A 26,640-nucleotide genomic window follows, 5' to 3' on the forward strand; every position below is an offset into this window, starting at 1 on the left:
CTTCTTAATCAGATGTGAAAGCTGGGGTTCTCTCTTAGTTACGGTTAACTTCCCAGAGCTTGGACTGATCAGTTCAGGTTACTTGAACTTAAAAATTCATATCAGGTGCTTCACATTGAGAAGATCCTATCACAATCCGGAAAGAAGGAACAGTTAAAGAACTGGAGGGCTGCCAAAAGGTAAGATAAGAATAGGGATCAAGAATCTGCATTCTCAAAAAGTGCCCCAGATCCTGATGCAAATGATATTGGGCATTGTGATATACAATGCGTCACCCTCCAACGTTCCCAACTTAAAAATTGCTGGAAAAATGAAAATACTTTCCTTTACCTCTACAGCTTTTCGGCAGCTGTCCCGAGGTTAGAGAAGTCAGGTGGGCTTTTATGGGACTCAGCTGGGTGTAAAACAGAACCCTGGGTTCCAACACTGGCTCGACCCCTACCGTGCTAAGGTACCCTGCGCTGGGGTCTCTGTCCCTTTTCTGGGCCTCCCTTATCACACCTACCCCCACCATGTGTCCCTGAGGTAGTGACTGCCCCATTCTGGGTATCAGTTTCCTCATCTTACACTGGACATCACCAGATCTGACATCCTGCTAGCTCTGCAAACCCGTAACTCCTCGCTGACCCAGCCTAACTCCTCCCCTCCTTCCCAAGTCCTGTCTCTCTGGATCCAACCGAGGAACCCTTAACGCCAAGGCTGCTCACGCACGGACTGACCCTTCCCGGTCGCCGTCCAGCTCCACAGGCACGTCTCCGCCCCCGCCCTGCCCTTTATACCCCACTGGCGCGGTCTGCGCAAACGCGTTGGGTCGCATCGAGGCCCCGCCCTCTAGACCTTGGGTTACAGCGCAAGGGGCTTGAGTACCGTGCGCGGCAGGACGACGAACCAGTAGGTTGGGGAAAGGCAACGGCGGCCGGCAAGGGCCAAGCTTCTTCGGGAGGATGTGAGGGAGGGTTCTGGCCAGCTATTGGAATCCTGAAGGCTAGGAGATGTTGCAGCTCATGCCCTTTGCAGGGAAGGGGAAATTGGTGACCATTGAGGGGGTTGGGCTGGTGATTGTGGATCCCAGATTTCCCAGATCTCCTGATTCCAGATCGGGCCGGTGTCGGGGACACCGTGCCAGTGAGCCAGAGCCGGAATTAAAAAAAGAAAGAAACTGGGAGCGATTAGAACCAAACTTTGTCTAGAATGGGAGTGAACGGGCCCATGAAGTGGGGCAAGCCTGGGCAGGAGACGGGTGTTTATGCCCCGAGCCTCATGCAGACACTGGCCTCGCCCTCAGGATAAAGTCCGACTGGGTTTTCTTCTGCGCATTTTAAGATCTGGCCCCAGTCTTTCATTCGTCATCCATTCATTTAACATTCATTGAATACAGTAGTAGGTGCTGGAGGTAGAGAAGTGACCAAGATACACAACAATTCCTATGGTACAGGGGCAACTAATGGGCTGTAGAAGCCCTGGGCGGAGAACAGGGACAGCTTCTGAAACACACACGTGAACGCTGGTCAGGAGTGGTGGGGAGTGTTCCAAAAAGAGACTACAGCACGTGCCAAGCCTGGGAGCTGGAGAGAGGCTTGTGTATCTTGGTTACTGGGGATAACCTCACTCTTGAGTCTGTTTAGCGCCCAGGGAGATGATGGTAGCTGGAACAGGCATCTGACAGTGGAGGTGGAGACAAATAGAGGAATTCAAAGCAATCTATATTTAATAAAAACTACAGGATTTGGGGAGACTGGGGTGTTGGAGAGAAGTGTGTACAAGTCTTGAGTGCCTGAGTGGGGTTCATCAGAGGAGGAGCAGATTTGTGGGGAGACGACAAATTCTATTCTGGTTCTGTGGAGACTCCCAGTAAGCAGTTGGTTATTACAGTTTGGAAGTCAGGAAAGCACCACTGTGAAAGTATAGATTTGAATGTCCTCAGCAAAACAAACAAAGCCACAGGGTTGAGACTATAGAATGAGAAAAACAAAGGGCCCAATCAGCACTTTACATAGTGATTATCTTTATGTTTTATCTCTTTGTATCCTCAGTACCTAGTCAAGGGCGTGGCAGTAGATGCCATTCAGTGTTTACCAAGTAGACAAAAGTCCAACCGCAGGCAGAGATGCTGGAATCCCAGAGATGTTAAGAGATGGGGGCTAATGGAGGGTTCCATTGCTCTAATGTCAGTCATAGGTTCTTGTCCTGGCTCTGCCACCAGCCTGCTGTGTGACCTCCTGACAAGTCTTCCACCTGTAAAGTGGGTATAGCCAAAAAGAAGCTCCCATGTATAGAGCTACAAACCCTGCTGAGGAACTACACACAGATTTTTCTCATTTAATTCACATGGGGACCTTATATATGAAGGAAGTAATATTATGGGCTCAAACCCATATCTGACTGACCCCAGGGCTCTACTATGACTCTGTAGTCGTAGAGCCCTTATCTGTGTCTCATTGGACAGAAATGTTGTTAGGATCCTCTTGAAATTACATGGTCATTCTTTGAAAACGTTGTGCTGAGGCCAACAGATTTTCATAATTGGTTTCGCACCAATTTTGTTATAAGGGGAAGGAGATGGAACTGAATGTTGTTCTCCAGTTTGTTACTTGTTCTCTAGCTCCCTTTCTGGGGACAACTGAGCTGGGTAGCCATGTTCTTTTCCTAAAATCAAATGACAGTAGGGCAAACCAAAATTAATAACTGGTGTTTCCAGATTTTTATTCAGATCTTCTTAAATCCTTGAGGCCTGCTGTAAAATTAGTATCAAGGTGTTAGTTGGTTCATATCTGTGTGTCTCTGGGCAGCCAGTTGGACTCCTCATCCTATTACACTGGGCACTTGGGTTTCAGTTATTTCTATTCTGCTAATGTGATTTCTCAAAAATATTTTGTCTTGCTGCTGTGATGATAGATGTCCATATAGGGAATGTAATCATGTCCTGCTAATGAGCTTGCTTCTGCTTAGTGTGAGGGAGGAGTTCACCTTATCTGCATTTCATAGTATTCTACAAAGGGATCCTCCTACCCCCACCCCCCACATAATTTGAGATTTGCTGACCTGGGTTGTTGGAGCTAGAAGGGGAATTAATACTCTCTTGCAGTGATTTTAAATTTGTTAAAAATACAGAGCTTCAGCCCTTCCCTCCACTCATCAGACCTCTTGCATGAGAATCTCTGAGTGGAGCCCAGGAATCTGTATTCTTTACCAGGCTCCCCAGAATATTTAGCCAGATTTGGAAACCACTGGTCTACCTCATACCCCTTGTTTCACAGGTAGAGAATCTGCAACTCTGTGAGGGGAAGGAACTTGCCCCAATCACATATGACATTAGTGCCTCTTTCTCCAATGTAAAAGGCCTGGGCTGGGAGTCCTGAGACCTGGGTTCAAATCCAGGTTTTACCAGTCTGAGATTCCACTTCCTTACTGTAAGAATAATGCCATCATTGTATTAGGAACCAAGAGAGTGGCAGTGGAAATGCTTTGTCAGGCTTTCCATTTTGCACTCATGGAAGTTGAGAGCTGCCATCCAGTGTTCACTCCCCTGTACCACACTGCCAGTTTCATTGGTTGCTGGGTGGGCCCCAGGCAACCCATCACCAATCATTCCCCTCTCCTGTTGCAGGTTGGGATGGCCACCGGCTGGGGGAGCCTCTTGCAGGATGAGCAGCAGCTGGAGGAGCTGGCACGGCAGGCTGTGGACCGGGCCCTGGCTGAGGGAGTGCTGCTGAGGACCTTGCAGGAGCCCAGTTCCTCCGATGTAAGCCCCTGACCCCTCCTCACAAGCACTGACGACACTGCTCTGGATCCTAATGCTCACTTTCTGGTCCCTGCCAGGCTAAAAGCAGCTCCTTTAGGTCGAGACATCTTTTTTGCTTTATTTTATCTTTTTCAATAACTAAAATTGATCTCTAGATATATGTAAAAAGCCTGCTGAGAGTAATCATAAAATTTAAGTCTGGAGTTTCTAGTATGAATTAGGTAAGTTACATAACCTCTCTCAGCTGCAGTTTCTTCATAGAATAAAAAAGGGATAATAATGGGACCTGCCTCTTCAAGTTGGTAAGAGAATGAGAAGATAATTCATGTGAAACACTTTGTCCAGTGAGCTATTATTTTTTAAGACTACCTAATCACACTGCAGAGGGGGAGTATATCTGTACAACTGGTCTGTGTACATCCTTCTCTGTGCATTTATATACATATATGTGTATATAAAGAAATATATGATTTTCTTTTCTTTTTAAGTTTTTTTTAAAATGTTTTTATTTTTGAGAGAGTGTGAGTGGGGGAGGAGCAGAAAGAGAGGGCGACCCAGAATCTGAAGCAGGCTCCAGGCTCCAAGCCGTCAGCACAGAGCCCGACGGGGCACTCGAACTCACGAACTGTGAGATCATGACCTGAGCCAAAGTTGGACGCTTACCGACTGAGCCACCCAGGTGCCCCTTTAAGTTTTTTTTTTAAAGTAACCTCCACATCTAATGTGGGGCTCAAACCCATGACCCTCAGATCAAGAGTCACATGCTCTTCCAACTGAGCCAGCCAGGTGCCCCAAAATATATGGTTTTCTAAAACACAAATTGGATCACACAGATCATGCAGATTATTTTGTGATTGTGTTTTTGTTTTTCATTTAACAATCTGCGGTTGAACTCTTTACAACTCCCTCCATTAGGATTAGCTTCATTCTGATACAGTGTTCCATATATAGATGAATCACATTTTAACTTTCCTCTATTTAGGTGATTTTTAACGTGTTTTTTTAATGCCCTTTTTTTTTTTAAGTTTATTTATTTGAGAGAGAGAGAGAGCTTGAGCAGGGGTGGGGCAGAGAGAGGGGGAGAGAGAGAATCCCAGGCAGGCTCTGCATTGTCAGCGCAGAACCTGATGAGGGGCTTCAACCCATGAACGGTCAGATCATGACCTCAGTCGAAATCAAGACTTGGACACTTAACTGACTGAGCCACCCAGGTACCCCTGATTTCTAATGTTTTATGATTATAAACAGCATTATAGGGAACAGCTACATACACGCCTGTTTGGGTACTTCTGTAGGGTTGATGCTTTTAAAAGTAGAACTGCTAAGTCCAAACCACATTTTTTAAAAGTCTCATCCTTAAAAAAAAGTTTTTATTTTGTGACTGGTAAGACATTGTCATAGTTCAAAATTCAAAGGACATAGAGTTTACAGTTTAACCCTCTCTTCTATATTCCCTAGCCATCCGGTTCTCCTGACCTGAAGACAAGCTGTGTTTTAGCGTTTTTGTTTATTCTTTCATATAGTTTACTATAGTTTACTCATAACAAAAAAAGTATATATTCCTTTTTCCCACTGTTTACACAAAGAAGCATCCTAGACAAACTCTTTTGTGCCTTGCTTTTTTCTTTTTACTTACTAGTATACCTTGTGACAATCCATATGAGTAACTAAAGAGCTGCGACCATCTTTTTTTTTTTTACTAAGTTAAGGGCCTGGTGGAGAGTCCAGACTCATAAATATTTGCTGAGGCCTGAGTGAATGCGAATGGCTGTTACCTAAGGTAGGCTGACATTGTGGAAGGTCTGCCTCTGGCTTTGGGAATATAATTGCTTGCTTTGTGAACTTTACATTATGTGAACTGTTTGTCTGAACCCAGGATTAAGCATTTTCCCCTCCAAGATTTTTTTGTTCTATTAATCAATAGGTATTGTGTGAAGGTCCAACACTTGGTCTTTCTGGAAGTTAATGGAGCCTAGAAAAGGCATAGTCCTCAGTGAGATTCCCAATTCAGAGAAAAAAGACAGGAAATGGGGCACCTGGGTGGCTCAGTTAGGCGTCCGACTCTTGATTTTGGCTCAGCTTATGATCTCACTGTTGGGTTTGTGGATTGAAGGTCCATGTCAGGCTCTGCGCTGACAGTGTGGAGCCTGCTTGGAATTCTCTCTGTCTCTATCTCTCTCTGCCCTTCCACCACTCATGCTTGCTCTCTCTCTCTCTCTCTCTCTCTCTCTCTGTCTCAATAAATAAATAAACATCAAAAAGAAAAAAGACAGGAAATATGTGTATGTGTACGGATGTGAGAAAGAGAAAGAGATTTCAGTCCAAATCTTTGTCAGGTGCCTGTTTTATGCCAGGCCATTCTAGACACTGAGGACACAGGTGAGTCAGCCAGAGACTCTGGCCACTAAAGCGCATGGTCTAGTTGGAGAATGTGCCACAAGACAAAATTAAATGTCAGTTCTATGAGGAAACATAGAGAGCCTGCTGCACAATATTAGCTACTGTTTATTATTGACTATGTGCCAGGCACTATTCTAACAGCTTGAAATCACTAACTCGTTTAAATTTCACAACAGAGATGAGGAAACCAAGGCCTAGAAAGGTAAAGTAACTTGCCTGAGGTCATTCAAATGGTTGTGGAATTGGCAAAGCCAGAATTCAAACCCAAAGAGTTTGCCACCTGACTTCATGCTCTGAACTTCCATTCTTTACTGCCTCTCTCAGGAAACTGTATGGGACACCTAGACGAAGGAGCAACTCATCAGTTGTATTTGAACTAGATCTTAAAAAATAAATAGAAAAGAACAGCATAACAGAGGGTCTAAAATAGGAAAAGGCACAAAATGTTCAAGAGAATGCAGCTGAATATGGGACAGAAGACAGGTCGAAGTCAGATAATCAAGAGGCTTTGGATACTGGGAGGAAGAGGAACATGAACTTTATCCTGTAGGTAGGGGTGACAAACCAAGTGCAGAATTAATAGCTGGTCCCTGCAGATTTAGGGAGTTAATTAAAAAAAAAACAAAAAAAAACCAAACATGAACAGGTTACAAAATTTAAAGGGAATTCAGTGTAGAATAAGTCTCCTCCCTCTAGCCACTGTTTCCTTCCCCAGAGACAAGCATTGTTAACAGTTTTTTCATCAGTGTCTTTAAAATGTGAGGCCCAATGTTTGTTTGGATTTTTTTTTCATGAAATAAAAAAAATCTGGCCCCTCAGGTGAAATAGGAGCTCTTCTTCCCATCACTCTTTGTTTCTTTGACTATGGATATCTTTTATTGTCATGCACATGCTACCGTTTTTCTCAGAGTAGAAGACTATTACTCTGTGCCTGTGTCTCCATAAAAAGTTAAAAGACTGTGTGTTTCAGCCTTTGGCCTATACACAGTGGAGAACAGCTGTATACTATGGATCCCAAATTCAAGTGGGCATGAGTCATGGGGACAGAGGCAGAGGGAAGTCTTACTAGAAAAAGCCTTTGTGAGTTTTTCAGGCCAAATGAGACTTGTTGGAGGAAGCAGAGTTCTAAGTTTTAAAGCCAAGGAAATGCCCTTATTGTCATCACACATGCACTCAGGGTATTAGGTGACCCCCTATGTAATCTGCAGTGATTCCCAGCCTAACACAGAAAAGCTTCAAGCTGAAAAAACCTTATTCTCACAAATATCCTTCCTCACTTTTGTCTTCTGAGATTTTGAGGAAGGTAATTTGGGAACTATCTATGAAAATTTTAAGTGGATTTACTCTAATTATCTGACATTTCCATTTTTATAAATTTATAATTTATGGACTTTTTCACACACAAAATACCTAGAATATATACTCTAGGATATTGATTGAAGCATTGATTGTAATGGGGTGGGGGGAGGAAACCACCTATATGTTCATAACAGAAAGCTAGATTCAGGGGTGCCTGGGTGGCTCAATCAGTTAAGTGTTCAACTCTTGGTTTTGGCTCAGGTCACAATTTCATGGTTCATAAGCTCAAATCCCACATTGGGCTCTGTGCTGTTAGTGTGGAGCCTACTTGGGATTCCCTCTCTCTGGCCTTCCCCCACTTGTACTCTCTCTCTCTCTCTCTCTCTCTCTCAAAATAAACAAATAAACTTAAAAAAAAAAAAGACAAAACTTGAATTAATAAATTATTTTATATCCAAAGAATGGAATACTCTACAGGCATTAAAAAGAATGAGATCTATTTGAACATATATGGAAATGTCTCTGAAATATTTATAAAGCAAAGGACAGAACAATATATGTACCATGTGCTTCTGTGTGTGTAAAAAAAGAAAAATGTGTATATACATATAGTCTAAAGGACATGTGAGACACTAGTATACAATTTGCTTCTGGGGAGGAGAATTGGGTCATCAGGGAATGAGACATACTTTTCACTATGTATCCTTCTGTCTCTTGAATTTTGTATCATTTGTTCAAAAAATATTTTTAAATATATAAATGCCAAGTTCTAATGTCATAAACTCATACTATGATAATGGCAAATTGATATTAACTCAGAGGTTAAACTCAGGAATACATCATAATATAAATCACAAGGTCATTTTATCATCTCCTACCCAAATTCTAGTTCATTTGTTGTTGTGAATCTCCAAATGCATTATCCCCTTCTAGAAATAGTGTTCCAGATGGGTATTTGGGTTTCCTGGTTCTGCCAAAGTCCAAAGAACTCAGAATGCAGCCTAACTCCAGGTCTGGCAACCTGAGTCACTGTCTCCAACACTGGGGAGAAACCACTCCTAACTTCTACTCTGGGGGCCAGAGATCACTTCTGATGCAGCCCTACCAGCAGGACTCTCCCTCTGCCCCAACCAGAAGGCAAGGGGGCTGGGGTGGGAGCTCCTGGCACGAGGGTCCTGGGTTTAGGACCCTGGCTAGGAGCTGTGTGTGTGTGTGTGTGTGTGTGTGTGTGTGTTGTTTATTAACCACCTTGGTTCAAATCCCAGTGCCATGTAACAGCTTTATATAATTTTGGACATGTTACTTAATCTGAGACTCAATTCCCTTTATCTATTTATTAAGAATAGATAATAATAGGGGCGCCTGGGTGGCTCACTTGGTTAAGTGTCCAACTATGGCTCAGGTCATGATCTCACTCTTTGTGGGTTCAAGCCCTGCATCAGGTTCTGTGCTGATAGCTCAGCTGGAGCCCGCTTCTGATTGTCTCCCTTTCTCTCTGCCCTTCCCCTGCTCGTGCTCTGTCTCTCAAAAATAAATAAAACATTAAAAAAAAGAACAGATAATAATAGTATCTGCCTCACAGAGTTAAATGACGCATCCATGTAAGGTATTTAAAACTGCCTTGTACACAGTAAGTGCTCAATTTTTTGTGGTTTTGTTTATTTGTTTTGGCTGTTTTGCTTCTGTTTTTTTTTTTTTTTTTTTTTTTTTTAATGTAAAGAGATAGAATATTACAGAGTCTGAAAGTTCCCATTATATCCCTTCATCATCCTGTTTTCTCCCTCCCTTCACAGAGGTAACCACTATTCGGCAGTTTGTGTGTCAATAAATGTAGGTTACACTTTTCATGGGATTATGTTTACAAGAAAACAGCCCATTTACAGGTGTTCTAACCCTGCCCGCTCTTTCTCCTTGATCAGGTGGTAAGCTATGCCCCATTCACGCTCTTCCCTTCACTGGTCCCCAGTGCCCTGCTGGAGCAGGCCTATGCTGTGCAGATGGACTTTAACATGCTGGTGGATGCTGTCAGCCAGAATGCAGCCTTTCTGGAGCAGACTCTCTCCAGGTACTGGGTGATGGGGCAATAGGGGCCGGGAGTTGCTGGAACCCAAGGGACTGGAAGACTGAGGAGCCATGAGATGTTGCTCTGGCAGCTGACTTGGTGGGGTTGGGGACAGGTACCCCCCAGAGAAAACAAAAGTAGTAGAACAGAAGTCAAGAGGGCTGGCTTTTAATCCTGGCTCTAATCCTCATTTATATGGCTGCAAGCAAATTCCTTTCTTTCTCTGTGCCTCAATTACTTCATCTGTAATGTAGGGATGTTGGCGTAAATCTAAGATCTCTTCCAATCACATTCTGTGATTCTCTGATCCATGGCCCCTTGCTTTGATGACTGAGATTTCTATTTGGAATTAGGGAATGTCAGCATTGTTTTAGGGAAAACAAAGGGCAAAGGAGATTACTGGGTTTAAAGTCAGATTTCTAACTTCTTTTCCTCAGCCCTCTTATCTCTGGGTGAGATGGGGGGGTAGACTGGGCCCCACCCAGGGCATGAGGATACAGAACTCCTGAAATGGTTCACCCCATCCACCGCTCTGTCTCTTCTCCCTTAATCCTTTTTTTATCTTCAGGCCCTGGGACAAGGGAAATTCCTTTACTTTCAATTTTTTTTTCTAATGTTTATTCATTTTTGAGAGAGACAGAGACAGAGAGACAGAGTCTGAGTGGGGGAGGAGCAGAGAGAGACACACACAGAACTCGAAGCAGGTTCCAGGCTCTAAGCTGTCAGCTCGAACTCATGACATGAGCCATGACGTGAACTCATGACAGAGCTCGAACTCATGACATGAGCCAAAGTTGGACACTCAACTGACTGAGCCACTCAGGCCCCTCTCTTTACTTTAGAATTAAATTCTTTATTTTTAAAAAAATTTTTAATGTTTATTTATTTTTGACAGAGAGAGACAGAGCATGAGTGAGGGAGGGTCAGAGAGAGAGGGAGACACAGATTCCGAAGCAGGCTCCAGGCTCTGAGCTGCCAGCACAGAGCCCGACGCGGGGCTCAGACTCAGACCGCGAGATCATGACCTGAGCTGAAGTCGGACGCTCAACCGACTGAGCCACGCAGGCGCCCCAAATTCTTTATTTTAGAATTAAATAAATAAGTGTGTGTGTGTGTGTGTGTGTATACATAAACAGACTAGACATACATACTTGCATGTCTGATTAATTTTTCAAAAGAAAACAATTATTTTGTTAGAGACAAAAAATTTTTTTAAGATTTTATCTTTAAGTAATCTCTACACCCAACATGGGGCTTGAACTCAAAACCCCGAGACCAAGAGTCGCATGCTCCACTGACTGAGCCAGCCAGCCACCCCAGAGATACAATCTTTTAAAAATGTGCACATTGGTGTGAAGGTGAATATGGGAAGGGATCATAATGGTAAGAAATTTGGAAACCATTGACTTGAAACTAAAAATGCAATGAGTTATGAATGTACAAACCCTACCACCACCTTCCCCCCAGGTCTTTTTCGGGGTGGGCCTGGCTTTTGTACCTCTGATTCTGGATTGCAGAATATATGAGCAACCTGATTTATGATCTTTGCCCTAAAGATGCAATTATGTGGAGACCTTTCCTGCAGTCCATGTCTACAACCTTGCCTTCCCTGTTTCTCTGTCCTCTGAAATACACACAAACCCTAGCTTGTATGGGAATAGAGCCCTAGTATCACATGTGCTAGAATAGCAGCCTGGGACCTAGGTTGAAGGGACACACCTCTTCAGTAAAGCAAAAATGTGTCTCAACTTTCTTGGAGGCTGAAGCCCAGCTGGGGACTCTCCTCACCAAGGGCTGGGAAAGGCCTCATGAAAGAGCTGGCTGGGGAACAGAGGAACTGCAGGGCAGGCCTGAGCTACATGGGCTCAGTGGGGTCCCTGTAACAAGTGAGGAGAGTGAGTTAGGCTTGAGCAGGGATGTAGAGACTGCCCTGAATCTTGACAGACAACAAGTGTGGTGTTAGTTACCTGTGGGTGCCTCTTCCACACTGGATGGACTCCTACTTCATATAACATGTCACAGCAGCACACTGGGCCATGATGATGAGCTACCACAGACAAAGTCTCTACCCTCATGTGGTTTATAGGCAAATAGGAGAGGTGACATTAGTTATCACAGAAATAAAACAGAAACTTAAAACTAATCTGTACTACAAAGGAGAGGTCCACAGTGTTCTAAGAGCACATGGCAGGAGGATCTGATCCAGATAGGGAAGGTTGCCCTGAGGAAATCATATCATATGAGGACTGGCTGAAGAAAAAAAAAAAAGGATATTTAGCTTGAGTCAGAAGAATGCTTTGGTGCACAGAGCATAACTGCTGTCTTTTAATCTCTGAGAGTTGCTGTATAAGAGGTGGAAAAGACTTGTCCTTGGAAGCCCCAGAGTGTAGGAGAAGCTATGGAGAGTTAATGTTATGTCGACCAGAAGGTTTACCAACCATCAGAGATATTCAAAGATGGAATGGTTTTATCACATGACATTTCTTAGTTTCTCTCAGGACCAGACACTATGCTCAGTTCTGTACATATAATATCTCATTTACCCTTCACCACAACTCTATGATAGAAGTAAAATTATTTTCCTCTCCATCTTTCATTTTTATCTTTTACAGATGAGCAAACTGAGACACACAGTGAAATAATTCTCTAAGGTTGCCTAGTGGTGAGTGGTAGAGCCGGGATTTGAACTCAGGTTATCTGGCTCTAGACCTGAGTTCTAAACCACTATTGTCTATCAGGTTGATGTGGCTGTTCAAGTTTGGGTCAGCAGACTGAAAGATTCAGGAGGCAATGGATGAGGGTAGAACTATTTGATCTTTAAGATCCCATTTAGCCTAGAAAATGCTCTATTTCCTCCTCCAGCACCATCAAAAGGGACAACTTCACTGCTCGCCTCTTTAACATCTACAAGCAAGTCCTGAAAGAAGGCATTGCTCAGGTAACCAGTCCCCACTCCACCCCAATCTAGGACCTGTCCCTCCCTTTTTTTTTTTTTTACCAGAAGAAATTGGCCCAGGCCCTGAGCTCATGGAAATCTGCCTCTTGTTGGTCTCCACTAGGTTTGTACATCAGTGACCAATCCTGGGATGACCAAAAGAATGATTCCACTAGGTTTTGGAGCATTAGCCTGCAACTCTGATCTCTATGTAGAATTCATGTTACCTGTCTGTTCTGTGGCTAGGCCCTCAATCAGCCCTGGGCAAATGTACTCAGCCTTCAGTTTTCCCCACAGACTGTGTTCCTGGGCCTGAACCGCTCAGACTACATGTTCCAGCGCAATGCAGATGGCTCCCCAGTCCTGAAACAGATTGAAATCAACACCATCTCTGCCAGCTTTGGGGGCCTGGCCTCCCGTACCCCAGCTGTGCACCGGTGGGTACCCTGGGCAACACTGGGCACACTGGTGGGGTGAAAGCCTAATAGGCCTACGGTCACAGGCAGGAACAGGGATCTCCAATTCCAACTATTTCTTCCCAGGCCCTGGGTCATGTGTTTCTCCTGTAGCAGTTTCCACTTGTAATTAGGTCTTAGTATGTCAAGGAGAGAAGGGACATCACTGTTCATCTAGTCTTGCTCCCTCATTGTATAAAGTAGTATTCCAGCTTGAAGAAACAGTACCTGAGTGAGAAAGAGCTTGGAAGGCCTGAAGAGAGGTCAGAATCCATGGCAGAGAGGGATCAGTGGCTTCCCATTGGAAGGCTTGACCCTAGTAGCAACCATTTCCAGCCAGCAGTGATGCTCCAGGTTGCTGTGATTACAGATGGTTGGCAGCAGGATTCCAGATAGCAAGCACTGGTGCTCAGGGAAAGGCGTTCCAGATCATAGGGAGGCTGGTATAGAGTAGAAACACAGGGTCTTGGGGCTCTGGGCATATACACGGAGCCAGGGTTTGGGTGGCCCCGTATATTCAGGCCTGAGAAGCATGATGATAAGATGCTTTTTAGTGTTCAGCTAATTCTCCAAGTGATGTTCCTGTAAGGATCTGTGAGTCACAGGCAGAGAGGGGTCTTCTAGATCCATCCAATTACTGAATAAGACATCTCTTCCAACAGACATGTTCTCAATGTCCTGAGTAAGACCAAAGAAGCTGCCAAGATCCTCTCCAATAATCCCAGCAAGGGACTGGCCCAGGGGATCACCAAGGCCTGGGAGCTCTACGGCTCAGCCAAGTAAGGGGGGGAAAGAATGGTAGAATCCTGCTTTAGATTCAGCATTCGTGGGTGCAGTGCAAAGCAACTTCTTCGCCTGACATCTTTAGGAAATGAGGGATTTTTTTTCCTGGAAATAGAAGCTTACACTTTTAAGTACCAGACTTTAAGGGGTTTCTGGGCTTCCTTCTTAAATAAGAGACACAGACTATAATTTAATCTTGTTGTTGGCTAGAGGTCACAATTATCTGTTAATGATTGCATTACTGTTAGTGATTGTATCTTGATGTAATACAGAGGTACTATCTAGACTTAGAGAGGCATGTGAGGCTGTCTGCCTGCACTAATGGCCCCAACTGTTAGGCTTTAAGTTCTTATTCCTTTTCTTCCCAGTTTTCCTGTCTCCCTACTATCAGTTCTTACTTCCTACTGCTGTCAGTGTGCTTTAATTTGGAATCCTCCATTCCCATCCCTGTACCTCCTTTCTGATTTGCTATGGTTTGGGAAAGCAAGTGGTCTGGGTTGTCATGTACCATCTAATGAGTGTGAGGGCCTCTTTGATAAGTAAATGCATAAGCTTTGACTTAGTGATTTTGTGGTGTCTGTTGTAACTGCCTAGAGGCATTTTTTGCTTCCTTCCTATTTTCAACCATGTTCCAGATGTGTAAAGATGCCAGGTAAGTGACTTCTGTATATATAGGGGGCGGCACTGTACCAATAGTTACTGCAATGTTTACATAGCTTTAATAGTTAACCGTTAATGAGCACGGACTGGTGCCACACTTTGTGCTAAGCACTCTACACGTAGGATCTTATTAGATCCTCATATGAAATATTTCAAGGTAGATACCACCCAACTCCCCCCATTTTACAGATGAGGAAACTGGTTCAGAGAAGTGAATGGCTCAAGGTCAGATGGTTGGTGGTAGAGCCCATAGTCCACTCCCTCTGGAATCTGCAACCTTAATCACTTTATTGCCTCTAAGAGAGCCTCTCTGGGCTTGCTAAGCCTCACTAAGACTCAAGAAACTTCGGACTCTGAATATTTAGAAGGCATAAGATGAATAATTAACTCTTGGTTAAGTGTTTTTTAAGAGACTGAAGCCAGGAAAGGGTCAGCTGGGGAACTACTGATGAAAAAAATGCTGCAGAGGGTTTCTCCAACCAGGCTGTGAATAACATGGGAAGACTTATGTGCCTAGAACTAGGCACTGGTGGGTAGGAACTATGGGGTGCCTGAGCTGGGACTGGCTTCTCATTTTGAAAGTCAAATAGGCATTTCTGCTGACCTAGCATATGACCTTCGCTAAGACAGTTCTTTTCTCTGAGCAGCAGTTTGTAAAAGGGGGATGATAATAATAAAACCTAAAAGGGTGGTAGTGAGAATTAAATGAAATCTCATGGCTTTGAAAAATGCTTTAAAAAATCTGGTGAGGAATGGAAAAAAGACAGTCTCTTTAACAAATGGCATTGGGAAAACTAGACAGCAACATGCAAAAGAATGAAACTGGACCACTTTCTTATACCACACACAAAAATAAATTCAAAATGGATGAAAGACCTAAATGTGGGACAGGAAACCATCAAAATATAGAGGATAACATAGGCAGTAACCTCATTGACAATGGCCATAGCAAGTCTTACTAGCTATAGCTATGTCTCCAGAGGCAAGGGAAACAAAAGCAAAAATAAACTATTGGGACCTCATCAAAATAAAAATCTTCTGCACAGTGAAGGAAAAAATCAGCAAAACTAAAAGGCAACCTTTGGTATGGGAGAAGATATTTGCAAATGACATATCTGATAAAGGGTTAGTATCCAAAATATATAAAGAACTTAATAAAACTCAACACCCAAAAAATAAATAATCCAGTTTAAAAATGAGAAGACATGAATACACATTTTTCCAAAGAAGACATCCAGATGGCTAACAGACACATGAAGAGATGCTTAATATCACTCATCATCAGGGAAATCAAAACTACAATGATATATCACCTCACACCTGTCAGAATGGCTAAAATTTACAACACAGGAAACAACAGATGTTGGCGAGGATGTGAAGAAAAGGGAATCCTCTTACGTTGTTGGTAGGAATGCACACTGGTGCAGCAACACTGGAAAACAGTATGGAGGTTCCTCAAAAAGTTGCACTACTAGGTATTTACCCAAAGGATATAAAAATAATGATTTGAAGGGATAAATGCCCCTGATGCTTATAGCAGCATTATCAATAGCCAAATTATTGAAAGAGCCCTAATGTTCATTGACTGATGAATGGATAAAGATGTGGTGTGCGTGTATGTATGTATGTGTGTGTGTATATATATATATATATATATATATATGTATGTGTGTGTGTGTATAATGTAATATTACTCAGTCATCAAAAGGAATGAAATCTTGCCATTTGCAACAATGTGGATGGAGCTAGAGAGTATTATGCTAAGGAAATAAGTCAGAGAAATACAAATACCATCTGATTTCACTCATATTTAAGAAATAAAACAGATGAACATGGTGGGGGTGGGGTGGGTTGGGAAGAGAGGCAAACCAGACTCTTAACTACAGAGAACAAACTGAGGATTACTGGAGGAGAAGTGGGGGTGGGGGGGTGGGAGGATGGGCTGAATGGGGGAAGGGCATTAAGCAGAGAACTTAACGTGATGAGCATTGGGTGTTGTGTGTAAGTGATGAATCACTAGATTCTACACCTGAAACTAATGTTAATTAACCGGAATTTAAAAACTTGAAAGACTAAAAACAACAACACCACCCCTCAGGATCATTATGTAGTACTTCCAATAGTAGTAGTAGTAGTGGTAATAATAATAGTAGTAATAATAGCAGCTACCATTTAAGGAGTACTAGTTTCATTTTACTGAAGGGAAGACTGAGGGGTCAGAGAGGAGGAATAACTTGCCAAAAGTCACACAGCTAGTAAGTTTAGAATTCACGTCTATCTGCCTTTAAAGCCTGCATTCTTTCTACCATACTGTTCTGCCTCCAAGAGGAATGGTCCCATAGTATAGATCAAAAAACTCAGGCTCAAGCACTGATAGAACAGATGAATTTTTCATCGGTTATCTCATAATTTTTTAGATTTTTAAAAAAGCATGGAAAATGAATTATGATTCCAATTTAGACATTTATTCAAACTTTTTCAAAATATAGTGACTGTGGTTAGAATGAGTAGGGATAAGAAAGAAGGATTCTTGGTATAAAATGTTGGGAGCTATTATCCGGAGTCCTCACTCCCAGCCAGCACATTACTGCCACTTCACCTTCCTTAGCTGACACTTTCCTAGTCCTGTTCCCAAAATACTGTTCAGAACTGAAGGCAGGAGGAGGTAGAATATGTTTTCTGAGTCTGGCTGTGATTATTTGGCAGAGGGCAGGCTGACTTAACCAGGGAATGCGGTTCCACTTTAACCTACAGCTTTCAGCCTCCCTCCTCCGCCTCTTTTTGGAGGTAGGCCAGCCTGGGCCAGGTGCCACCTTCCCACCCATGAGGAGAGCAAATCAGGCTGCGATATGAAAAGCAAGGCCATTGGCCCTTGGGTGTCTCAGGGCAAGATGGCTTACGAAAGCACCATTTCTAGCTTGTCTCTCAGAAACCCAACTCAAAGCTAAGACTCAGCTTAATGTCATGTCTGACCCTCAAGAGATTTCAGGCAAGCCAGGAGAGGAGGCATACTAGGACCTGTATTTCAGTTAAGTAGAAAGGAGTCAGGCAGAATGTAGTCCAAGAGGTTCAGCTGAGGCAGAGAAAAGCAGAGACAAACAGACCAGAGGACAGTTACAGGAGGAAGGTATCCACACTTAGATTCCTAAGCCCAAATCTGGCCACCCAAGAGTCTTAGCAAGAAGCTATGGGCGAAGAGCAATACGGCTACAGCAAAAATGGAGTTTGGTACTCCAAACTGAGGGCTCAGAGAGGTGGAATAACTTGCCAAAAGTCACATAGCTAGTAAGTTTAGAATTCACGTCTGAATCTAAAGCCTTGTCCCTCAGGTAGCCAAACAGACAGTTCCTGGCATTAACTTTTTCCTTTGTCCTTGAGCTCCTCCTTCTTTAAGAATTATGTTGATAGCAGAAAGAAAGAGGTCAGGTAAGCCTCAATGATACCATTAATACTGTGGGACCAAACGTGTCCCTGTGTAGATCACAGTAATGTTGGGAGGCCCCAAGAGATAATTCCTTATTTATGGATGGCTCTATAGGGTTCTGTAGGATTTCCATTGACTATTATAATGTATCATGCAAGAACCACACACTCCTTTATTATATGCTTTACAGTCTAGTAAAAGGGTCATTAGCCTCCAACCCCACACATTATTCTATAAAATATTCTTCAGTATTTTCATCTGTTTATTCTTCCAGAAAGATTTTAAAATCATTAAGTTTTAAGAAAAGGTCGTCTTGGGTTTTTGAGATTTTAAATCTAAGTTTTAATTTGCGTAGAAAATTAACATCATTACAATATTTCATCTACCTACTGGAGAAGGAACAGAGACATCTCCATTTTTTCAAGTTTCCTAATTTCAGGAAATAATGTATTAGAGCCTCAGGTATCGCCTGAGACCTTTCTGATTTGAGAGAATACCTGCTCTTTCAGGGAAGGTGTGTTCTCCTGAAGGTTGTTGGATGGAGGGAGGACAAGCTTTGTAGTCACTTCAGCCAACTGTGCTCACTCTCTCCCCAGCGCTCTGGTGCTACTGATTGCTCAAGAGAAGGAAAGGAACATATTTGACCAGCGTGCTATAGAGAATGAGCTACTAGCCAAGTAAGTAAAGGAGGGGAGACCTCCAGATAATGGCCCTAGGCTTGTGAAGAACTACTCAGAACAGAGCATCCATTACCTCTAACCTTTGCCCATCTTTCCCAGGAATATCCACGTAATCCGTCGAAGGTTTGAAGATGTCTTTGAAAAGGGGTCTCTAGACCAAGACCGAAGGCTGTTTATGTAAGTGTTCAGGGAGCATTACTACTTTAGGAAACTTATTCTGCTACCCATTTCCCCCAGTAATCCTTTCTTCTAGGAGATGTGATGGCTTGCTTCCTTCTCTCTGAATTTTAGGGGCAAAATACCCCATCATCTCAGGAAAGTCTGGAGAAGGCTTGGTCATATTCTGCTTCTAAAAGGTTGTATCAGAGCTATTGACCTTTTTCTTTCTTTTTTTTAGAGAGAAAGTGCAAATGGGGGAAAGGGACAGAAGGAGAGAGAGAATCCTAAGCAGATTCCACACTCAGCACAGAGCCCAACACAGGGCTCAATCCCATGACCCCTGGGATCATGACCTGAGCTGAAACCAAGAGTCGGACCCTTAGCTGATTAAGCCACCCAGGCACCCCAGAGCTACCAACATTCTTGATAAGGGCCTTCTTAAAATAACCCTGGTGTTCATATGTCCCTGGACTCCTAAAAGCTTTCTTGCCCCTCTTGGTAGCTATCAGGCCTGGACAGTTGGGCTGAGCAGTCAGGGAGGAAGAGGAATAGCTTGCTCATTCTGTGATTGATCTGGGAGCTTCTCTCTGAGCTTAGGCAAGACATTATGGGGCCTGGATTTGTGTTCCACGCCAGGCCTTATGCTCCCCTGCAGGGGGCTTCCACCAAGTGACTTTAGTACCACTTAGTTGGGTAGCATTGTTTGCAACACACATATTTAGACCTGGAATTTTATAGGTTTTTGGTTTTTTGTTTTTTTTTTAAATTTGTGATTCTTCTTCTTCTTCTTCTTCTTTTTTTAAATGTTTTATTTATTTTTGAGAGAGAGTGTGAGCAGGGGAGGGGCAGAAGGAAAGGGAGACAGAGAAGCCCAAGCAGGCTCTGTGCTGTCAGCACAGAGCCTGATGCAGGGCTCAAGTTCACAAACTGAGATCATGACATGAGCCGAAATCAAGAGTCAGATGCTTAACTGATTGAGCCACCCACATGCCCCTAATCTGTGATTCTTAAAATTAAGGACCTCCATTGAAAGGCCCCTAGGTGGCTCAGTCACTTAAGCATCCAACTTCAGCTCAGGTCATGATCTCACAGTTCGTGGATTCGAGCCCCACATCAGGCTCTGTGCTGACAGCTCAGAGCCTGGAGTCTGCTTTGGATTCTGTGTCTCCCTCTCTCTGTGCCCCTTACCCACTCACATTCCGTCTCTCTCTCTCTCAAAGATGTTAAATGAATAAACATTAAAAAAAAAAAAAAAAGAACCTCCATGAAATTTCATAGTACCACTTTTCTCAAAATGTGCTTTTATCATAACAAAGTCATTAATTTACTTTCCAGACAGTATCAAATAAGCCAAAGAAAGGGGAAGGTCTTTAAAAAGATAGTCTCGGGCACCTGTTGGGATGAGCACTGGGTGTTGTATGGAAACCAATTTGACAATAAATTTCATATTAAAAAAAATAAATTAAAAATAAATAAACAGTCTGTGTCTTAGCTAGACTCATAATTTTGCATCTCTGCACCCTTATGCCTACCATTTCAAAAAATCTCAGCCTGGTTTCAGCTACTTTTTTTTTTTAATGTTTATTTTTGAGAGAGAAGAGAGAGAGACAGAGCACGAGTGGGGGAGGGGCAGAGAGAGAGGGAGACACAGAATCTGAAGCAGGCTCCAGGGTCTGAGCTGTCAGCACAGAGCCTGACAAGGGGCTCGACCTCATGAACCATGAGATCATGACCTGAGCCGAAGTTGGACGCTTAACTGAGCCACGCAGGCTGCCCTCAAGTAGTATAATGCAACGTGTTTTGGTAGGCATGGCAATATGATTCTGAGGCTCAGTAATTTTTAGCCCACTTAAAAAAAAAAATTTATCTTGGGGTGTCCAGGTGGCTCAGCTTATGGGTTCAAGCCCCGCATTGGGCTCTGTGCTGACAGCTCAGAGCCTGGAGCCTGCTTTGGATTCTGTGTCTCCCTCTCTGTCTGCCCCTCCCCCACTTGTGCTCTGTCTCCCTGCCTCTCTCAAAAATAAATAAACATTAAAAAAAAATGTTTTTTTTATTTATTTATCTGATTTGATTCTGGTTGCTTTCTTGCTTCCCTGTGGGCTTCCTACAATGACTCTAGATCTAGAATATTCTAAAGCATTCTTCACTGCATACCTTCATGTTTTTAGTGGAAGAAGTAGTGGTATGGGTGTATCTAGTTTCATTGCTTCCAGTGAACCCCTGACTAGGCAGCCTGTGTGGTCTGGCTTTCAAAGAGGACAAACTCATTTGGATGCACTGTGAAATATACTGAATCACTATATTAGTTATAATTTAACATAGCAGCATTCTCCATTCTGTGTTCTAGGGATGGCCAGGAAGTTGCTGTGGTTTATTTCCGGGATGGCTACATGCCGAGTCAGTACAGTGTACAGGTTGGTATTCTGTTAGACTATTCTCTGCCTCCTAGGACCCAAAGTCATTCCTTGGAGACCCAGCTCAGGCATCACAATAACCTGGGTTTTTCCCTGGGCCCTGCCCTCAGTTCTTCCTCAGGGAACTTACTGCTGGAACCTCTTATTCTCCCACAAGCTTTTTACTATCTATCACTCTCTACACACTGTCTTCTAGACTCTGAATCCTCAGGTATCTATGTTGCTTCAGCCATTCACATTGTTTCTAGGGATATACTGGCAAATGTTTTTTTAACGTTTGTTTATTTTTGAGAGAGACAGTGAGTGGCGGAGGGGCAGAAAGAGAGGGAGACTCAGAATCCAAAGCAGGCTCCAGCCTCTGAGCTGTTAGCACAGGGCCTACGTGAGACTTGAACCCAGGAACTGTGAGATCATGACCTGAGCCAATGTTGGATGCTCAACTGACTGACCCACCCAGGAGCTCCCTGGAAAATGTTAAATAGTCATCTTTTTAAGGGGGAAAGCCCCAGTTTGTAGCATTTGCTGATTTCTATGGTATACTCCCATCATGGCCGATTTCAAGTTACCCAACTTTTCTTTTTTTCACTGCTTCAGCAAGAACATTTGTTTTTTCCTTAAAGTTTTTATTTTTAAGTAATCTCTATACCCAACATGAGGCTCAAACCTACAACCCTGAGATCAATAGTCTTAGGTTCTATGGACTGAGCCAGCCAGGTGCCCCCGACCTACTTAACATTTCTGAACCCAGAGATGGGTACAATCAGCTCTGGGTAGCTAATGCAAACCAGTTCCACCATACCACTGACCAGCTCCTTCCTGCCAACTCTTACTTCTCTTTTATCTGTGTTAGAAAGTATTTCTGTCCATTCATGTTAATGACAGTAATGATGATACCACCTTATCTTGCTATCCTACCATGTAGTTTCAAAATTACTTTCCACATCCATTATTTCATTTTATCCTTACAACCACTGTGTGAGGTATATAATTATTGCCATTATACAGACGGAGAAACTAAGATTTGGAGAGATTCAGGGGCTTGTCTAAGATCTCACAGGGAGTTCCCAGGCTTTCTGATTCTTGGTCCACTAGCATATCCAACATATTGTTCTCCGCCTGCCCCTAATCCATAGTATGGAGAAGCTAAGAAGCCCTGCTTTCACTCGGGAGAAATAAGTTAGAAAATACCATGATCAGTATGCCTGGGGTCATGAGCCTTTGGCTCTGCCTGTGTGTGACCATGGACAGGTTTCTGACCCTTTATGGGCTCAATTTCTGTAAGCTGAGGAAACTACACTCAAAAAATGAGGGAGCTCCTTCCAGATCTTTAATTTTTTGAATATAGGATTTTCCCTAAGACCCAGCTGAATAAGGAACCCAACAGTTCCATAGAGGTGGAAGCTCTGTAGAAGGTCCTTTCCTCTAGAAAGTGGTTAGGAGTGGTGGAAACTTGCTGACTAGAAAAAGACAAAACTGTCCATGGGGAAAATGGATCCAGGCTCCAGGACAGGGGATTTGGGGGATCCAGGCTCCAGGAAGGGGCCAAAAAAAAAAAAAAAACTTTAAAAAGAGATTGAGCTAACAGGGAAATAAGTCTGTGCATAAGGAGGAGGACATATTTAGGGAATTGAGAAACTCACACAAGGTTTAGAATTTGAAGATAAATCTGCAAAGCTTAGTGACTTGTTAGTTGATGTTGGGAATGCCCCTGCTCATCTCTGAATTTTGCTTCCCTGCTTTTAACAAAATGGAGTACTTCTCTGGGTTTATCTCTGATGTTCTGGGCACCAGTAACTGCCTGGAACATCAAAGGTGGTTGAGATTCTTGGTAAAGACCAGGCAAAGATGCTGCAGGTGAACTGTGTATCAAAGGGAGGACAGCATGGGTGGTTGTGGATGTTGCTCCTTAGGCCTTAGCCTTTATCCTGCTGTGGTCAGTTTGATGTAGTCTGGAGTTCAAGGACAGGTTATCCCCCAGTGTCTGAGAATGGGGACCTCTGCTGTTTACCTGCCTCTCACACACTAAACTCTTAGCACATCAGACCATTCATCCTATGATTACCCACTTGCAGGCTTTTGCTAATTATTCTGCTAATCCGAGTGTCTTCCCTATTGACCTGTCAGACCCTACCTGACTACTCAAATTTCACTTCACTAAACAACAATAACAAATAATTACCGAGCACTGTGTCAGACAGTGGGGATACAAAAGAAACAAGTGCTGGAGCTCACATTTTGGTCAGGGAGATGGTCATCAGAAAGTAAGAAAAAACAGAAAAATTTTTTTTTTTCTAGTTGAGGGAAACTCTTTGAATAAAATAATAGAGTGAAGGGGCATCTGGGTGGTTCAGTCAGTTAGGCGTCCGACTTCAGCCCAAGTCATGATCCCGCACTCGTGGGTTCAAGCCCCTTGTCAGGCTCTGTGCTGACAGCTCAGAGCCTGGAGCCTGCTTTGGATTCTGTGTCTCCCTCTCTCTCTGCCCCTCCCCTGCTTGCACTCTGTCTCTTTCTCTCCCAAGAAATAAATAAATACTAAAAATAATAATAATAATAATTAAAAAAATAATAGGGTGAAAAGATAAGCGAATTATGAAAAACCCACATTAAATAGGGTGGTTTGAGCAGAGACCTAAGAATGAGAAGGATCTAATCATCCATTGGAAAAGCCAAAAGGAAAAGACTTTCAGGCAGAGGGGAAAGCAGCAAATGCTAAGGCCCTGAGGTGGAGTGACATCTGTGTGTTTGAGGACTGACCGGCCTGTATGGCTGGACTGTGAGAGTGGGATGCAGGGAGGTCATGAAATTGACATGGTTGAAAGCGGGACAGGAGGCAGATCCTGCAGGGTCTTGTGAGCTTTGGTAAGGAGTTTAGATTTTATTTGAAGTACAGTAGGAAGCTGAGCTCATACACAAGTGTCTCACCTCTTTCAAACCTCTTCATCTACTTTTCTATGCCCTTATCTTGTTATTTCCCTTTTAATTATAGTCATGTACCATTGTGCTAAACTGTGAGCTCCCTAGGGCAAGAATCCTACATGTTGGAAGAATCCACATCTGCCTTACAAAGAGATGCAGTGACCCTGGGAGATGATGAATGTGAAGAAAGAAAGCATGATACCTGGCATCTGATGGATGCTCAGTAAAAGTCAGCCAAAGTGAAATGAAGTAGAATTACTTTTGTTTTCTTCCCTCTGCAGAACTGGGAAGCACGCCTGCTGCTGGAGAGGTCATGTGCTATTAAGTGCCCAGATATTGCCACCCAGCTGGCTGGGACAAAGAAGGTGCAGCAGGAGCTGAGCAGAATGGGTGTGCTGGAGATGTTGCTCCCTGGCCAGCCTGAGACTGTGGCCCGCCTCCGTGCCACATTTGCTGGCCTCTACTCACTGGACATGGTGTGTGGGCTGCCTCTTTCTTCCACCACAGCAGGAACCCAGAATTCAATGTATTGGGGAGGCTGGAGCTGGTAGTGGGCTGGAGTCCATTGTAAGCTCCCTCAACAAAGGTAGAGATCCAGATAAGAGGTGGAAAGAGGAAGGAGCTGAGGAGGACAGCAAGAATTGGGGAATATCTATATGTGTTCTCCATGCCTCCTACTGTGGAGCCCTGAACTGTTGCCAGAGAAAGCTTGTTTTCATTGTACTTGCTGCCTTCAGGGGTTTGTTGGGGGTGACATCCAGATAGTAGCATCTAGCCTCATTCCTGTTATTCCTCTGATGCTGCTCTGCACAACCAGCAGGACCGTAGCTCCTGCCCCTGGTTTAAGACTGCTGGTAACTGCTTTCTTGCCTCCTGCCAGGGTGAAGAAGGGGACCAGGCCATTACTGAGGCCCTTGCTTCCCCTAGCCAGTTCGTGCTAAAGCCCCAGAGAGAGGGTGGAGGTAGGTGGTTCCCCCTTGGTAGGGCTGCTCAGTGGAAGGGAAGTGAGCAAGAAGGCTGTTACCAATGCTGAGTCACACTTGCTATGGGCACAGTCCCAGGCTCTAGGGGACATAGGATGAACTGACACAGGCCTTCACCTTGGACAATGTCCCAGAAGACCCTGTGATCAAGTGATATTGAGCACAGAGGGACCTGATTAACCGTAACTGGAGGGTTCGTACAAGTTTAGTCTGAGGTGCCTGTGACCAGATTGTGGGGAAGTGGGATAGGGCATATCAGGAGGTTGGATAGGGCATATCAGGAGGTTGGATATCTTGCTGCCTGGTTTGAACTCCTTGAGGGCAGGGATCATGTCTGTCCACAGACCCAGAAGAAATGAGTTTTGATCTTGGTCTTAAGGGATAGGTAGGAGTTTACTAGGTGGAAAAGGAGGGAGAGTATTCCACACAGAAGGAGTAGCCTCAAGGAGAAGCACTGGTCCATGGACGTGTGGTACATTTGGAGATTAATGAATACTGGTAAGACTGGAGTACAGCATGAGAAATGGGAGGAGGCAGGGATTTGGGCTGGAAAAGATGGTTTGGGACATGATTATAGAGACCATTAAAAATATGTAGGAAGTTGGATTTTATCCTAAGGGTAGTGGGAATCCATTAGAGAGATTTAAGGAGGAAAGGGATACACATCTGATCCAGGATCCATGTTTCAGCCATGGTAAAGTATGTCCTGGATGAGGGGAGACAATGGCAACAGACATCATAGAGGAGGCTGGTATAATTGTCCAGAAGAGCAATGTAGAGGCCTAGGCTAGGGCTATGACATTGTAAGAATACAGACTGAAGAGACACGTCTGAGTTATTGACAGGTAATGGAGAGGGAGGAGTTAAATATGAGTCAGGATGCCTTTCACCTATTGGGAGCAGGAAGATCCAGGAAGAGCAGGTTCAAGACAGAAGCAATGAGTTCTCTTTGGACATGCTGAGTTTGTTTTGGGAACCCATGGGGTATCCCTGCAATGTCAAGAACAGGGAGCTTAAGTTGAAGATTTGGGAGTTAACAAGTCATAGAATATAGATGGAGCCTTAGAAATCTCCCTGGGGGGGGGGGGAGGTGTGTTCATGGAGGAGAGAACAGGGTGGCAGGTGGATTCCTTGGTAATTCCAACATTGAAGAGGAGCAGGAACCAGTTAGGGAGGCTGAGAAGGAAAACCATAGACAAGTAGGAGAACCAAGGCAGGATGCTGTGGTGAGGTGTGTTTGCTTATGTGAGAAAGGGCTCTCCTATTAAAGTGACATTCCCTTCTTGGGAGCCAGGCCTGCCCTGGCTTCACTGAGCTGGTGTTAGAAACTGAGGCTGCTGCCTTGACCACAGAAATGGGGGCACAGAGTGGAGAAGGTAGGCAGAGGGTCGAAGGTGACTGGCCAGTGTTATTGCAGGTAATAACCTATATGGGGAGGAGATGGTGCAGGCCCTGGAGCACCTGAAAGACAGCGAGGAGAGGGCGTCCTACATCCTCATGGAGAAGATAGAACCTGAGCCTTTTGGAAATTGTCTGCTACGGCCTGGCAGCCCTGTCCGAGTGGTCCAGTGCATCTCAGAGCTGGGCATCTTTGGAGTCTATGTCAGGTGAGCCAGTCAAGAGGGTCTCCTCCTTGCCAGTCAGCCAAGTGAGCCTGGGGAGGAGAACTGGACAGGGAGCAAGAATCCTGGGCGTCAGTCCCAGCTCTGCGAGTCCCTAGCCATGTTA

At 43.9% G+C, this 26,640-nt stretch overlaps 2 protein-coding genes across 2 annotated transcripts in view; one reads left to right on the forward strand and one right to left on the reverse strand.

Annotated features, from left to right (window-relative positions):
• The window catches only part of ACSS2 (acyl-CoA synthetase short chain family member 2), a 91,459-nt gene that overhangs the window by 11,618 nt on the left and 53,201 nt on the right, over positions 1 to 26,640 (reverse strand). The window contains exon 20 of the mRNA XM_049650927.1: positions 1 to 13,333. The gene's annotated coding sequence lies outside the window, so the exon portion shown is untranslated. The remainder of the gene's footprint in view (positions 13,334 to 26,640) is intronic.
• Positions 3,461 to 26,640, forward strand: part of GSS (glutathione synthetase) — a 24,586-nt gene continuing 1,406 nt past the window's right edge. The window contains exons 1-11 of the mRNA XM_049650929.1: positions 3,461 to 3,742; positions 9,361 to 9,506; positions 12,366 to 12,441; positions 12,736 to 12,875; positions 13,556 to 13,672; positions 18,357 to 18,437; positions 18,540 to 18,617; positions 20,947 to 21,013; positions 24,211 to 24,405; positions 24,810 to 24,891; positions 26,330 to 26,519. Coding sequence (XP_049506886.1) covers positions 3,461 to 3,742; positions 9,361 to 9,506; positions 12,366 to 12,441; positions 12,736 to 12,875; positions 13,556 to 13,672; positions 18,357 to 18,437; positions 18,540 to 18,617; positions 20,947 to 21,013; positions 24,211 to 24,405; positions 24,810 to 24,891; positions 26,330 to 26,519 — 1,454 coding nt within the window. The remainder of the gene's footprint in view (positions 3,743 to 9,360; positions 9,507 to 12,365; positions 12,442 to 12,735; positions 12,876 to 13,555; positions 13,673 to 18,356; positions 18,438 to 18,539; positions 18,618 to 20,946; positions 21,014 to 24,210; positions 24,406 to 24,809; positions 24,892 to 26,329; positions 26,520 to 26,640) is intronic.

This window comes from Panthera uncia (assembly GCF_023721935.1).
Source record: "Panthera uncia isolate 11264 chromosome A3 unlocalized genomic scaffold, Puncia_PCG_1.0 HiC_scaffold_11, whole genome shotgun sequence".
In the NCBI taxonomy this organism is placed as follows: Eukaryota; Metazoa; Chordata; class Mammalia; order Carnivora; family Felidae; genus Panthera; species Panthera uncia.